The sequence below is a fragment of the Lithobates pipiens genome, unplaced genomic scaffold (genome assembly GCF_037356315.1).
Source record: "Lithobates pipiens isolate NorthernLeopardFrog02 unplaced genomic scaffold, aLitPip1_a1.2 Scaffold_23, whole genome shotgun sequence".
NCBI classification, from domain to species: domain Eukaryota; kingdom Metazoa; phylum Chordata; class Amphibia; order Anura; family Ranidae; genus Lithobates; species Lithobates pipiens.
Genome location: NW_027507785.1, coordinates 3,439,259 through 3,456,213, shown reverse-complemented (window position 1 = coordinate 3,456,213; position 16,955 = coordinate 3,439,259). Strand labels below are relative to the sequence as shown.

The 16,955-nt window shown below is 46.4% G+C and overlaps 1 protein-coding gene across 1 annotated transcript in view; it reads right to left on the bottom strand.

Moving 5' to 3' along the window:
• Window positions 1-6,162: 6,162 nt before the first annotated feature.
• The window catches only part of LOC143927162 (vomeronasal type-2 receptor 26-like), a 66,113-nt gene continuing 55,320 nt past the window's right edge, over window positions 6,163-16,955 (bottom strand). Inside the window, exons 3-4 of the mRNA XM_077451111.1 lie at window positions 11,062-11,185; window positions 6,163-7,055 (exon numbers count right to left, since the gene is read on the bottom strand). Of these exons, the coding sequence (XP_077307237.1) occupies window positions 6,163-7,055; window positions 11,062-11,185 (1,017 nt within the window). The remainder of the gene's footprint in view (window positions 7,056-11,061; window positions 11,186-16,955) is intronic.

Genomic DNA, 16,955 nt, shown 5'->3' with positions numbered 1-16,955 from the left:
GCAATTTTTCTGCCCCTGTTTAACAGGGGCGTTTAATTACAATTTTTGATGCAATGCTTTGCAGCAGGGCTAATTCCTGCACTACAACTAGAGTATATGGGAGAGTTTGCAGTGTCGTGGCACCAGCACCAGTGCCTAAGGCCCAATTTTTCTGCCCCTGTTTAACAGGGGCGTTTAATTACAATTTTTGATGCAATGCTTTGCAGCAGGGCTAATTCCTACACTAAAACTAGAGTATATGGGAGAGGTTGCAGTGTCGTGGCACCAGCACCAGTGCCTAAGGCCCAATTTTTCTGCCCCTGTTTAACAGGGGCGTTTAATTACAATTTTTGATGCAATGCTTTGCAGCAGGGCTAATTCCTGCACTAAAACTAGAGTATATGGGAGAGGTTGCAGTGTCGTGGCACCAGCACCAGTGCTAAGGCCCAATTTTTCTGCCCCTGTTTAACAGGGACATGTAATTACAATTCTTGATATAATATTTCACAGGAGGGCCCATTCCTGTGCCCACCCAGTGCAACTGTGAGGACTTATAGTGTTGTGGCACCAGCACCACAACAACCAAAGGTCAATTTTTCTACCACTGTTCAAAAATGGCATGTAATTACAATTCTTGATATAATCGTTCACAGCAGGGCGCTCCAGCGCCCACCAAGAGTCACTTTGAGGGCTTACAATGTTGTGGCAAAACCAACACCTTGTTCCGCCATTTCTGCAGAGCATATAGGGCAGGCCCCTACTTTCAAACATCCAACTTACAAACATCTCCTACTTGCAAACGGAAGGAGACAACAGCAAGTGAGATGAAAAAAGATGGACGACAAAACAAATTATACAGGGGTGATAACCCTTCCCTATGTTTTCCAAAAAGCTTAAAAATATTTTTTTTGACTGGAGCTACACTTTAAAAATGAACCAGATGAAAATTACAAACAGATTCAACTTAACACAACAAACCTACACAGTCCCTGTCTTGTTTGCACCGCCTGTATACTGCTGTTCTGAGTATATAGGGCCTGGGGGCCACACGCATTTCCTTTTTTTAATATGGGTACGGGGTTCCCCTTAATATGCGTACAAGACCCAAAGGGGCTGTTAATGGGCAGGGGGGGCTACCCATGCCATTTTTCTCAATGATTTTCAACCATATTGCAGGAACCAGATATAATATTAAAACCGCAAGCAGTTTTAAATGATGTTATTTCTGTTAAATGTCATTTTGTGCAGGGACTGTTCTAAACACTGGAAACACATGGCACTTCACAGGCATACTACAGACACCCCCAGGCACGATATTTAAAGGAATATTTCACTTTTTTTTTCACTTCAATTGTCATTAACCACTACAATACAGGGCACTTTCACCCCCTTCCTTCCCAGCCCAATTTTCAGCTTTCATCGCTCTAGCGCTTTCAGTGACAATTGCGCGGTCATGCTACATTGCACCCAAATGAAATTGTTATCATTTTGTTCGCACAAATAGAGCTTTATTTTGGTGTTATTTGTTCACGACTTTTATTTTTTGTGATATAAGCGCAAAAAAAGCGGAAATTTGGAAAAAAAACTATATTTTCTTTTTTCTATTTGAAAAGAAATCCAATAAAATCAAATTTTGTCATAAATTTAAGCCAAAATGTATTCTGCTACACCGTTAAGTGTATAATAATTGGTTTGTGTGATCACGGATATATGTACGCAAATGATCATGTACATATGTGTGCAGATAATCATTGGGACATGTGATTTTAGTGGGACATATGTGGGGGACATGTTTTTATTATTAGGGTCATGTGTTTTTATTATTTGGGGACATGTATGTTTTGGGGACATGTGTGTTTTGGGGACATATGTGGGGACTGTGTTTGTACTGTGTGGTGTGTTGTGTGTTGACACTAGACTGATGATCAGTGAGTAAAAAGCTGTAAAAAACAGCTCATACTCACTGATCATCAGCCGGCTGCAGCGTTCTGCTCTCCTCTCCTCAGCGATGACTTCTGTGTGAGGAGAGGAGAGCCGATTTCCTAGCAACCGGCTGTTTGTTTACATCACATGACGGCCGTGATTGGACATGGCCGTCATGTGATCAGGAGGGCCAATCATAGAGCCCTCCTGCAGATCTGAGATGTGCAGTGTCCAGGTGACACGAGACACCGGGATCGCGCCGCTGCGCGGGCACGCGCGCGCGCGATCCCGCTACTTCTGAAGGACGTTCCGGAATGTCCTATCAGGAGTAGACGGCTCCCACCAGGCCGTATATATGCATTGGCCGGGTGGGAAGTGGTTAAAATCAGTGCTCCCGCCAAAACGGCCATTTTTAAAAACATTTTAGGCATTGACCCATGTCCCCTGGGGCAGGAGCCAGGTCCCCAAACCCTTTTTAGGACAGCATCTTGCATATTAGCCGTTAAAATTAGCACTTTTAATTTTGAACGTTCGAGTCCCATAGACTTCAATGGGGTTCTAAAGTTCGTATGAATTTGGGGTCCGTTCGAAAGTTCTGGTGCGAACCGAACCGGGGGGTGTTCAGCTCATCCCTAGGACAGGCGAAAAAGACGCCTACAATGGTGGGGTCAGGTAGGGTGTCAGGTACCAATTGTCCAACACTGGGGGAATTCTAGTGTCCTCATAAAGCGCACAGAGATCTAAACGATAGACCTTAGTGATGTCTTGTAGTGTATTTCCTTTGCGTTTTAATTGACCAATCTGGTAAGATTTTTCCACTTTGAGGTGGACCTTGTGGGTATGGAGGTATGTTTGGAGCTCTTTCTGGTAGCAAGATTTGCCAATTTTGTAGCAAGCGGATTCCGTCCTCCAACGTGTTTACCAGATGGTTTATGCCATTGTATGTAATAATGAGCTTGGCTGGATATTTCCAACGGTACATTATTTTGTGGTTACGTAATGCCTTGGTGAGTGTTGCCATGTTGCAACGCTGTTGTAAAGTATATTGTGACAGATCAGATAAAACTTGAATGTTTTGTGCTTGTTCTGGTATGTTTTCAGATTTTCGAAATGCTTCTAAAAAATTTTCTTCGACTTGAAAAAAGTGGACTCTTAGCAGAACATCTCTGGGGATTTCTTGCGGTAGGAAAGTTGGTTTGGGTACCCGGTGGATTCGATCAATAATAAGATCTGTTTGAGTCAATGAAGGAATGACTGCTTGGAACAACTCCCGGGTGAATTGCATCAGGTTTTGAGCCGAGATAGATTTATTTTGGATCCGAACTAGAACCGCTCGGTACCTTTGTTTCTGTCCCCCTGGCCAAATTAATCCTCAATATAAAAGTGTGCACACTTGAAGTCAAACACTGACGCAGACACAGTTCAGTATTTAGATACTTCCCTATTTTATTTCCTGAACTCCGGCTGATATACAATGAGCCGGATATCTTACTATCAAATCAAAAATTAGATGAAAGACAGCGTGTACAAACCAAAAATTAGACATATTCATTATTGTGACGGAGTATAAGCTTTTTAGCTGGGTTATGTCTTAAAAAGGGAAAAGCAGACTATTGTAGCTATATAGGGTCTTGCTTTCAGCCCCTTCTTCCTTTTGGGTGTAGTCTCATGGTGCCGAAAACAGGCGCAATCTTATTTTTGACGTTGCTCTTTTTAACCCTTGCAGTTTCGTTCCGCATGAAGGGAGAAGCTGGCAGACATCTTAATTATGATTAAATGAGTATGATTACGGTTGATAGCTGATAGTGAAAGCTAAGCACTTATATCTACCTGTATATGAGTACCATAAATAGGCATTTCACTTATAACACTCATGATCACAGATTCAGGTTTTCCCCCGAAGTTTTAGATTATTTCTGCGAGAGCGATCTTCAAGATCTGCCAATTTTGATTGTATCTGGGATACGGTCTGTTGTTGTGCTGAGTGAGAATCCACTAGTGCATTAAAGGATGACGTAACCTTGCACATTTGTGTTTCAACTTTATGTACTCTATCACCGATGTCTCTTATTTCCTCCTTGCACTGCTGAATACATGCGATGAAGTCAGATTGGATAGATGTACACAGTGTCATTAACATTTCTTTCATGGTGATATCAGAAATTTGGTTGCACTGTTGTAGGGAATTGGGACATGGGATCTGTGTATGTTTTGCCATATGACACTTGGTGCTGTGGGTCAATCACCTCCATGCACTTTGATGTCCCTGTGTAGGCATCTGCTGTGTCTGATTCCAGCCTAGGTTTAGATTTGGCAGGACTCCTGGACGAAGGCGAGACACAAGTGGAGCGGGTGTCACTGGAGTCAGAATCTTCTGCTGTGCTGCGCTCACCCTCCTGTCTCTGCATTGTTCCACCTTGCTCCGGCGGGATGGATGGCTGAGCGCTGTGCATCTGCGAAGGTCCGGCAGTTTAAGTGCTTGTGACTGCCTCCTCCTTGTTGACATTGTGTCGCTGAGTCTCTCCGCTATGCTCCGGTGATTCCGCTGTGCTCTGTGCGCTGTTACACCCGCTGTGGATTTGTTAATTCCCCCCATGTGGAGCGGAGCTCCTCTCTATGCGGCCATCTCGCTCGGCGGTCGCCACGCCCCCAAGTGTAATTACAATTTTTGATGCAATGCTTTGCATCAGGGCTCATTCCTGCACTCCAACTAGAGTATCTGGGAGAGGTTGCAGTATCGTGGCACCAGCAAGCAGTGCCTAAGGTCCAATTTTTCAGCCCCTGTTTAACAAGGGCATGTAATTACAATTCTTGATATAATATTTCACAGCAGGGCCTGTTCCAGTGCCCACCAAGAGTAACTGTGAGAACTTATAGTGTTGTGGCACCAGCACCTCCACCACAACCACCAAAGGCCCAATTTTTCTACCACTGTTCAACAATGGTATGTAATTACAATTCTTGATATAATCGTTCACAGTAGGGAGCTCCAGAGCCCATCAAGAGTCACTTTGAGGGCTTACAGTGTTGTGGCAACACCAACACCTTGTTCCGCCATTTCTGCAGAGCATATAGGGCAGGCCCCTACTTTCAAACATCCAACTTACAAACATCTCCTACTTGCAAATGGAAGGAGACAACAGGAAGTGAGATGAAAATAGATGGACGGCAAAAAAAAGTATACAGGGGTGATAACCCTTCCCTATGTATTCCAAAAAGCTTAAAAATAGATTTTTGGACTGGAGCTACACTTTAAAAATGTACCAGTTCAAAATTACAAGCAGATTCTACTTAACACAACAAACCTACACAGTCCCTGTCTTGTTTGCACCGTCTGTATACTGCTGTTCTGAGTATATAGGGTCTGGGGGCCCCACACCTTTCCTTTTTTTAATTTGAGTACGGGGTTCCCCTTAATATCTGTACAAGACCCAAAAGGGCTGGTAATGATGGGCGGGGGGGGGCTACCCATGCCATTTTTCTCAATGATTTTCATCCGAATTGCCGGAACCAGATATTACATTAAAACCGCAAGCAGTTTTAAATGTCTTTTTTCTGTTAAATGTCATTTTGTGCAGGGACTGTTCTAAACACAGGAAACACGTGGCACTTCACAGGCATACTATAGACACCCCCAAGGCATGATATTTAAAGGAATATTTCATTTTTTTCACTTTAATCGTCATTAAAATCAGTGCTCCAGGAAAAAACTCAGTTTTTAAAAAATATTTAGGCATTGACCCATGTCCCCTGGGGGAGGAGCCGGGTCCCCAAACCCTGTTTAGGACAATATCTTGCATATTAGCCATTAAAATTATCACTTTTTATTTTGAATGTTCGAGTCCCATAGACTTCAATGGGGTTCTAAAGTTCGCACAAATTTTTGGTCCGTTCGAAAGTTCTGGTGCGAACTGCAGCATACGTTTCCTCTCACCCTGATCTGTGGATCCCACCCCATGATGAGAAACATCCAGTCAAAACACAGTAAAGGCAGCCAATCCTGTGGAAGTTGGAGGGGAGGGGAAGGGAGGTAAGGGGAGGGGAGAGGAGAGGAGGGGAGGGGAGGGGACTCTGTGTGGCAAGACTGGGCTCAAATGATAGGAAATCTTATTCTCCACATTATGACATCAAACAAAATAAAATTTGGGGTTGACATCCACTTTAATAATGTTCATTCTCAATACATTAGCAAAATACTACAATTAACAATAATAGAGATAATGCTATAGCTGCTGGTAACCCAGCGTTGCTCCATACTTATTAGTGGATAAATGTTTTTGTGTTCAGGTCAGGTCTGAACAGAATTATGTAACATTTTGGGAAAAATATACAACCAAGAAGTCCAGAACTTGAGGCTATTAGAGCAAAAACCTCCACAGCCACCATGTATTTCCCTCTGGTGCTCAGATAGGCCGGGATCATGGCGATCCAGACACTGCAGAACACCAGCATGCTGAAGGTGATGAACTTGGCTTCATTAAAACTGTCCGGTAATGTCCTGGCTAAAAAAGCGATAATGAAACTGACAGCTGCCAGAAGCCCCATATATCCCAGGACAGAGTAGAAGCCGATAACTGAACCCTCATTACACTGAATGATGACCTTCCCCTGATAAGAGTGAGTGTCCCGATCCTGGAAGGGAGGAGAAATAGACAACCAAGTGACACAGATTAAGACTTGAACCAGTGATAAGACACAAATGATAAAAGTCGGTAGTTTGGCTCCCATCCATTTCCTCCAGGGGCTCCCAGGTTTGGTGGCTTTAAAAGCAATACACACCATGATACTTTTGGCAAGAAGAGAAGAGACGGCAACGGAGAAGATGACACCAAAAGAGGAGACACGGAGCATGCAGGTCACATCTACTGGATGGCCGAGGAACAAGAAGACACAGAGGAAGCTCAGCATGATGGAGACCAGGAGAAGATAGCTCAGGTTCCGGTTATTAGCTTTAACAATGGGGGTGTCCTGGTAATGTATAAATATCCTCAATATTAAACCAGTCAGAAGACAACAGAGGATGGAGACAGCCGAAAATACTACAACAATGGTATCATCAGTGTAGGAGAGAAATTCCACCAGTTTTGGAACACACCGATCCTTCTTCTTATTTGGCCATTCTTCATCAGGACATTTCATGCAGTTATCACTGTCTGCAAGAAGAACAATACAAACACAATGAACATCGGGGTCAGAGCTTCAATCAGTGCATTTTAGGGACTCAGGAAATGAGATCGGCCGTCACTACATCAGGATTGATCGATTCTCACATATACAATATATCCCATAGTCTGTAGACTCTATAACTTTCACACAAATGATATACACTGATTTGGGGTATTTTCACCAGAGAAATGGAACAGAATACATTTTGACCTAAAAATGTGAAGAAAGATTATTTATTTTCAAAATGTTATAACAGAAACAAAGAAAAATGTGTCTGAGTAATTGTCATTCAAAATGTGAGAGCTCTGAAAACTGAAAATTGGCCTGGACAGGAAGGGGGGTGAAAGGTCGGGACTCTGTGCAGTCCAGTCAAGTTTCTTCACCCCAAACCAGCTCATCCATGTCTTTATGGACCTTGCTTTGTACACTGGTGCGCAGTCTTGTCGGAACAGGAAGGGGCCATCCCCAAACTGTTCCCACAAATTTGGGAGCATGGTATTGTCCAAAATATCTTGGTATGCTGACGCCTTAAGAGTTCCCTTCAATGGAACTAAGGGGCCAAGCCCAACCCCTGAAAAACAACCCCACACCATAATCCCCCCTCCACCAAATGATGTGGACCTGTGCACAAAGCAAGGTCAAGGTAAAGGCAGGAGTCCCAATACTTTTGGTAATAAAGGGTATCTCTAATGGATCTGATCAGTCTTTACATTTCAGCTGTTTTGGGAGAGGTGAAGTTTTCTTTTTGTTCTAATGTTTTTCACAATGCTCCATCAGTCGGGGGGGGGGTATTGGCAGACAGACCTGACGAATCCTCCCTCAGTTACTGCGCCTCCGACCAGCAGGTTCCAAAACTCAGGAACAGACGGATCCATACCCCAGACCAGGCAGGTCTATCAGGGGCCACTGACAGGAACATGTTGCAGGGTGTCGGACACCCCATGACCAGGACCCCTCACGGGGCTACGCCGGTCCTGGAACCAGACCAGGCCACACAGTCTCTCGAACAACTCCGGAACCCCGAACACGTGACTCACACCCGTTTAAATACCCCCTCCCAGACTCCTCAGCGGGCCCCGGCACTCCCACTGATTGGCTCCGAGAAGGCCAATACCCAAACATCCAACCAGACTTGGTTCTAGCCTGTCGTGTGCAACTCACCGTCCACATGATCAGGCAGAACTTACAAACACAGCCTGGCCAGACTGGTGTTAAGGCCTATCTACACAATTAACCTTCAGAACCTTTACTGTTCTGAGGCCAAAAACTAAATTTACAGGCGTGTGACATTTGATCCCAAATGTCATCCGCTACACCTTTATTATCTATTTTATTCTCTTTGGAAATTGGAAAACTATTCAAATTTAGGTCTGTTTAGGCGGGGTTGCTCTTAAATGTACCTATCCTGGGGACATCTGGCTGTGAGGCTGTCTGAGGGTCGATCCAGAAGCAAGAGAGCAGCGTAGGGTTGGGACTGCGGCTTGCAGTTCAACCAGAAGTGACGCCGTCCGGAGAACAGAAGTTCTGCCGTCCGGAGAACCTGTCGTTGTTGGAGGTAGAAGAGAAGCCATCGCCACTAAGGGACCATCCACCTTGCTACAGGAGATCACAGTGAGTAGCTGAAGCAAGTACCGGACAAGTATTCTCACCAAACGGGGACGGTGAACAATTGGGAAACTTCGGCAAGGTGTCAAGCCAGGGACTCAACCAGCGGAGGTGATGCTTGCAGAGCAGTCTTATGTGCCAAGCCAGGGACCGAGCAGGCCAGTGGGGTGATGCTTGAGGAGTGTCTGTGAGTGCCAAGCTAGGGACCCAGCAGGGAATCGGGGGTGACGATTGAGGAAGATACTGAGTGAGAAGGTTGGAAGAGCTCAGGAGATCCAGTGGCAGCGGATCAGCAAGTCTAGTGAAAGACTGGTAGCTCAGTTGAGTGAAGATCTACAAGAGGAGATTGTAGAGGAAGTAAAGAAGCTTGTTACAACTTGTGTTAGAAACTATTATTAGACCGTTGCCATAGGAGACAGCGATCCTACACATGCAGATGTGGTGTCCAACTGGGTGCCTTTCCCTGCATGGCTGTCTACCTATAGAAGTCTCAGTGTCTGCCAATTAACATTGCAACCACTTAAGGGTGTCCTGGCCCTTGGGTGGCTTAAAGTGGCAGCAGGATAGACAGAGGGGTAGACAATGAGCAGCAGAATGGACAGGGGGCAGCAGAATGAACAGGGAGCCAGCCAAATGGACAAAGGGGCAATGGGAGGGACAAGGGGGCAGCAGAATGTACAAGGGGCAGAGGGGGAGACAGGGAGGTAGCAGGATGGACAAGGGGCAGAGGGGGAACAGCAGAATGGACAAGGGGGCAGAGGGGTGGACATGGGGGCAGCAGAATGGAAAAGGGGGCAGCGGGATGGATATGGAGGCAGTGGGATGGACAGGGGGCAGCAGAATGGACAAGGGGAAGAGGGATGGACAGGTAGGCAGCGGAAGGGACAAGGGGGCAGTGGGGTGGACAGGGAGGCAGCAGGAGGGACAGGAGGCAGCAGAATGGACAAATGGGCAGAGGGGTGGACAGGGAGGCAGAGGGAGGGACAGGGGGCAGTAGAATAGACAAAGGGACAGAGGAGTGGATGGGGCAGCAGAATGGACAAGGGGGCAGTGGGATGGACAGGGAGGCAGAGGGAGGGACAGGGGGCAGCAGAATGGACAAGGGGGCAGAAGGACGGACAGAGAGGCATCGGGGTGCACAGGGGGTGGACAGAGAGGTAGGGGACTGGATAGAGGGGCAGCAGGGTAAAATTGAGGGGGCAGTGGCGTGAACTGGGGGGTGGACAGCTGGATGGGCAGTAGTCAGGTGGACAGTGGGGTGTACAGTGAGGAGACAGTGGTGGACTCCATAAGTGTCTCCTGCTGTCCCATTCTGTAGGATGTGAGGAGCTCCCATGTGTTACAAGCAGTGAGCGATCGGCTGCACCCGCTGTTCCTTGTATTGGGCTCCTGTGAAGCTGGACGGTCCTGTCATCAATGAGACACACAGACAGGGAGAAGAGGGGTCCTTTAGCTGCTGGTGGTCTGTCCTGAGGGGTACCTGCTGTTTTGGGCACTTAAAGCCTGAGGTGTAAACTCTGAATGTCAGTGAGGGGGACAGAAACCAGCAGAAGTAAATAGAGAAGAGTGTGTGGTCACTGGAATGGGGACAGAGATGAGGGGAAGACACTTGGGGGACACCGGGGACACCTCACTGACAAGTATGCTGTCTGAATAATGTAATTAGTCCCGGAGAGGTGGCAACCCTACTGGCATGCCCTATTCCTATTACAAGCAATGTTTACATTCCTTCTAATAGGAATAAAAGTGGTCAAAAAATAAATAAAGGGAAAGTGTCAAAATATAAAAATAAAATAAACAAAAAAAAAACTAAATTTAAAGTGCCCCCCTGTCCCCGTGTGCTCACACACAGAAGCAAAGGCAAACGTAAGTGGCACCCCCATATGTAGACGACATTCAACCACACATGTGAGGTATCACCGCAAACGTCAGAGCGAGAGCAATAATTATAGCACCAGATCTCCTCTTTAACTCTAAATGGGGAATCTGTAAAAAAAAAAAAAAAAAATGAAAACTTTGCCTGTGGGGATTTTTAAGCACCGAACTTTGGCGCCATTCCATGACATCATCTTTCACATTATACAAAAAAATTGAGATAACTTTACTTTTTTTTTGTTTTTTTTATTCATGAGACCTAAAAAGCGTTTGAAAAATTGCTGCGCAAATACCGTGTGACATAAAAAGTTGCAATGACTTCCATTTTATGCCTAAAGTCTTTGCTAAAAAAAAATAAATAAATAAAAAAAAACACATAAAATGTTTGGGAGTTTTGAGTAATTTGATGATTTTTCCATGTAGGAGAGGAGTGCCGGAATGGGTCTATAAAAGGATAAAACACGGGGATGACAGAGATGTACAGTACTTCATAAAGACAAATACAAACCTTACCAGAAATGTTGGAGATCTCTCCTTCTGGACATGAGACACACTCATAGCAACATTTATGAATTGAAGACCCAAACTTTTTTCTGGTGCCGGGAATACAGGGATCCGAACATCGAGATACTGTGACCTGAAAATCAGATATTATTATTATTATTATTATTGTAGTGGATGACATTTGGGTTCAGATGTCACACGCATTGTAAATTTAGTTTTTGCATCAGGACCTTACAGTACTGAGGGTTAATTGTGTAGGGAAGCCTTAACACCAGTCTGGCCAGGCCATGATTGATGTTCTGCCTGGTCATGTTGGCGGTGAGGTGCACATGACAGGCCAGAACCAGGTCTGGTTGGATGTTTTGGTATCGGCCCTCTCTGAGCCAATCAGCGGGAGTGCCGGGCCCGCTGAGGAGTCTGGGAGGGGGTGCTTAAACAGGTGCGGGTCACATGTTCGGTGTTCTGGAGTTGTTCGAGAGACCCGTGTGGTCTGTTCTGGTTCCAGGACCAGGGTGGCCCCATGAGGGGTCCTGGTCATGGGGTGTTTGACATCCCGCAACATGTTCCTGTCAGTGGCCCCTGATAGACCCGTCTGGTCTGGGGTTGGGATCCGTCTCTTCCCCGAGTCTCGGAACCGGCTGGTCCGAGGCGCAGTAACTGAGGGAGGATTCAAAGTGTCCGGGTGTGCTCTCGGCTTGGAGGGACACCACAGCTTGTGGAAGTGACCGGGGGAGGACACTTCAGAGGAGGGCCGGCAAATGACATCCTGAGAAGTGCCTGGTTACTGAGTTGGGAAGGATATTGACGAGTCCACACTTTTCCAGTACCACAAAGGAAGCGGGAAACATTCCAGATACAGTTGGAAAAAGGTTCCTGTTCATCTTTAGTTGATTGTTCAAGTTTTGAGCCAACGTGCTGACTGCAATGACCTCTGGCTAGAGATCTGTTCAGCCTTGAAGTACCCAGCTGCGAGTGGCTAATCTCTGGGTGGAAATAGAGACTTTGTTATACCTGCAGTTCAAGGTACCTGAGTTCTTCACCCCGTGCCCTCTGTTCCCTAAGAGACTGTGTTTTGTGAAAGTTCTACTGCAAAATAAAACCTTTGAAAGGGCTTTATCTGTGTCAGTGTAGTCATTGGGTCATTGGGTATCAACCCTGGGAACCCCTAGACGAGGAGGAGCAGGCCAGGAGAAGGTAACCGGTAAGCCCATTAAGTCAAGGCCGCCCTGCAACGGGTTATGGCCGCTACATTATTATTATTATAGTTTAAAGATCCATCATATTTCATGAAGCTTTACAAAAGTGTTACAAAGTCCCAGAGGATGCTGGGACTGTGACATCATAATAGGCGGGGACATCATCCGGTGATGTCCCTATATAAGTCGCGTCGCGTAGCGTCGGTGCCATTGTGAGCAGAGGATGTGACGAGGCAACATCTGAAGAGAAGAACAGAAGGCGGCGACGACAGCGGTGACAGAAGACCGGGCCACCACCTGTAAAAGAGCTAGAAGAAGGCGCGATGGCCCGGCAAGAAGAACCGAAGAGGGGGACAAGACCCCCGAAGTCGGAAGAAGAGGGCGGCGGCGAGGAAGAAAGCCGGGCTCCTCCGCTAGCAAAAGAGCTAGAAGAAGATAGCGGAGGAGTCCGGCGAGAAGACCCCCGAAGACGGAAGCCCCCCGGAGCTGTGCAATAAACTATTTTAACCCTTGTGTGTTGTGGTTTTTTTTTTACTTTATTTTACAGGTGAATGGGTAGGGGTACATTGTACCCCATACTCATTCACATAGGGTGGGGGGCCTGTATCCGGGGGCCCCCTTATTAAAGGGGGCTCCCAGATTCCGATAAGTCCCCCGCCCGCAGACCCCAACAAACAACGGCCAGGGTTGTCGGGAAGAGGCCCTTGTCCTCATCAACATGGGGACAAGGTGCTTTGGGGTGGGGGGCTGCATGGCACCCCCCATGTTGAGGGCACGCAGCCTGGTATGGCTCAGGAGGGGGGGGGCGCTCGTTAGTCCCCCCCTTTCCTGGCCAGCCGGATAGCGTGCTCGGAAAAGGGTCTGATGTGGACCTGGGGGGGACCCCCACGCCGATTTTTTCAGCGTTGGGGTTCCCCTTTAAGTCCATACCAGGTAGCGGGGCCAGCGACGCATCCTTCGCGGGCCCCGTCTACCTGGAGACGTGCTTAAAATGAGCGGACTTTTCTCGCGGGCAGGAAAAGTCCATTCATTTCAAAAGTACGGCGGACTGGCATACGCACGGCCGGATTGTCCGCCGAAATGCAAGTCTGGCGGGAAGATTGGAGTGCAAAACTACTTTCTAAGTCCGCCGTACTTACGGGTAAAAAAAGTCCGCCGGAAGCTACACACGGGGGGATTGTCCGGCGGACTTGAATTTCCTGGACTTTTCCACCCAATTGTTTGATCGCGTGTACGCTGCATAAGGCCCCATACACACTATCAGATTTTCTGCTGATTTTTTCCTTCAGATTTACCAAAAAACATATAATATGAGGTCAAACCTTAGGGGTTTCAATGTGTATGCAATCAGGCAGGCCATTGCACTAGATGGTTTTGGTAAATCTGAAGACAAAAATCAGCAGAAAATCTGATAGTGTGTGTGGGGCTTAACACCCCTTTCACACTGCAGGTTTTTTTCAGGTGCTACAAAGTTAAAAATAGCGCCTGAGAAAAACAGCTCCATTCACTCCAGTATGAAAGCCCGGTTTTCACACTTTCATACTGGAGCGGTGCACTGGCAGGACGTCACAAAAAGTCCTAACAGCAGCTTCTTTGGAGTGGTGAAGGAACGGTGAACTCACCGCTCCTCCACCGCTGCTCCCCATTGAAATTAATTGGGCAGCCTTGTGATACTGTGGGCAAAACTGCGATCCGGTGGCGTTTTGCAATTTAGCCCCTTTTCGGCCGATACAAGGGGGTTAAAACCACCCCACTAGCAGCCAAATAGCGCTGCTAAAACGATGATGATGGTGGCAGCACAGTGTGAAAGGGGTCTTAGGGTGTCCCAGCCAAGAAGAAGGAGATAAACAGCACATGAGGGCACAGTCAGCAGGACTGCGACTTACCCGTCATGCTGCACTCTCTGATCTGTTGTTGGTGTCCGTATCCATGTGCACTGTCGACGAGCTTGCCACTCCCCCTGGCCCGGTCTTGCCCAATCACAGTCTGAGCAAATCATTAGGCTCTGCCTCCGCAGGGATGTAGCAGTATATAATAGCCAGCCGATAAGCAGGTGGGTGATCCCTTCATGTTTGCTCTCCTCCTCTTCAGCTGCCAGCTGATAAGGGTGGGGGGATGTGTGCTGGCGCAGTGATCTACACGTTTCCTCTCCTCCTCAGCTGATAAGCTGTATCATGTCTTATACGCTCTGCCATGGTTGATGGGTGTAGCACCTGCCAAGCATGACCCATTTAAGTGAATGGGGCCGCTTTGTAAGTGCCCTCCAACCTTGTGCAAAACAGCAAACAAGGGATTAAAGCAGGCAGCGTTGTGTTGCTTTCTCACCACCTGCTTTAACCCTTTGGACCCCACAGAAGCATGCAGTTGCAGGGTGCTTGCAGAGTGGCCCTGTTTACTTAAAGAGGTTGTGGTTGGCAGAAGGTAGCACCCACCAAAAGCCTCAGCAGCTAAATTGGGTAGGGATTGAGGACAATAAAACTTCAGGGTTTTACCACCCCCCTAACTTTACATGTCAACGAACCCTAAGGGTGCTGCTGCCGACTGCAACTAAGGGCTCATTCAGAAGTACAGCAGGCACTACTGCTCCTCTGAAAAAGCGATTTGAACGTGTTTGACAGGTGGTGAGGAGGCGATACGCACACAATTGTGACACGGTAGTATGGCAATTCAAGGTTTGAATCAGGTGTGAGAAGGCAACGCTGTGCCCGGTGATCTTTGACTTCTCCCATGTTGTTCAGGTAGATCACCACCTCTTTAAGGTTGCGTACCTCTGCAATCAGGGGTCAGTATTTTGGGGTATTCAATTATTTGGGGTGTTTATTATATGTAGCACTCTCCTAGATAGGTGCTAGAATGTAGTTAATTAATATAGTGGGGTCTCCTAATCCTCCCATTGAATCTCTCCAACAAACATGAATCTCTACTAAAGAGTCTCCCCTTTACTTGGACTAACCAAGCTATCACATACCTGGGAATTAAACTTTCTCCCAAACCAGCTAGACGACTTAAACGATAGAGCCTTCCAAAAACAACTTCCCCAAATACTCCACCAACTGCGACTTCCTGGACTATCCAGACTCGGGAGAATAGCCTCATTCAAGATGATCATTTTGCCCAAACTCATATACCTAGTTCTCACGGTAGTATTGCCAGTTGCCCAAGATTTTTTTACTCCATTCAAGGACAGATCACAAAATTCATACGGGATAAAAAGGCACATAGATGCGCTCACAATAACACAAAGACACAATAACCAGGGCAGGGTAGGGATTTCCCACATCCGTACTTACTACTATGCCCTCTATCTTGGGCCAATTATACTACTGGTGGCACCCATCCTCCAACAAAGCTTGGGCCAACTATGAAATCTCCACATCCCACAACTTACAATCTGCTGGACACCCTTCTCCTCACCACTGTGGGTTCCCAGTTACCTACAACACCCTCCTTCCTATAATCTAGAGCATCATTACTGGCTTGGAAGAAGTACACATGGAACACACCACCCAACCAACCCTAACGACCACCCATCTCTATTAGATTACTAGCAGGTCAAATTCCAAATCTTAGGATCCAGCACTGGCACATGTATGGAATTTACTCCCTACTATATCTCAAATCTCAACAGCCCTTAAATACCTTCAATGACCTCCAAAACTAATTTCATCTCCCAGAAGCATATACGCATGTAAGGATCAGCCACCTCCTTAAAGCTTCTAAACTCCCCCATGAAGTCTCAATCCCTGAAACACTACACAGACTTTACTCCCAGCCCACATACCCAAAACATGGAATGTCCACAATATATACAGCTTTAAATGACCAGAGGCCCTACTCCCAACTTAATACTTTATCAAAATGGAAAGCAGAATTGAATCTCAGTACAGCCCCTACCATGTGGAATAAGGCATTCAAATACACATTTGCAGCATTCCATTGCTCCAATCGTTGGGAAACCTATCAAAAAACCCGACAAAGGTGATACCTGACACCCTACAGATTATCAAAAATGTATCAGAACTCTCCCCCTACTTGCTGGAGGAGATGCATTAATATAGGTACTATTGCACACCTTCTTTGGTTTTGCAGATCCCTTAGCTCCTTCTGGAGGCAAATCTTTTCCTTAATTTCCTCTATATCACAGATCTCTTGAACACCCACCCAATCGTTATCCTTACTTCACTTGGGTATAGAAAAATTTCCTCCCAGGTCATGAGTAGTAATAATACATCTCCTACTTGCAGCAAAAGTAAATATTACTAGACACTAGAGAACTACAGAACCCCCCTCCCTGGCGTCTACACTTGCAGACCTCAATCTCCAATGTGAGATGGAGAGAATAGTAGTTAGGTAAAATGTAGCCATGGACAAGTTTATTTTCAAGTGGTCTTCTTGACTATCACATTCTAGATGTACTGTACAAGTATAATGTTCTTGGTGAATGTTCCTTGTTGAAATGTACTTCACCGGATCAATATGCTGGTACTCCCATTCCCCCCTACTTCCTTCTCATCCCTATCCTATCCCAACCCCCCCCCCCCCCCTCCTCTGGAGCCTCCCTCACCAAAATATCTGCCTGTAAACATATTACACTGACCTGTTTTGAATTTAATTATCTTGTCAATATTCTATATTATGAGTTATTCTTTGTAAAGCTCCAGTTGATTCATTTTGGCACATTGCTACTGCATAGATACAGACAATGTA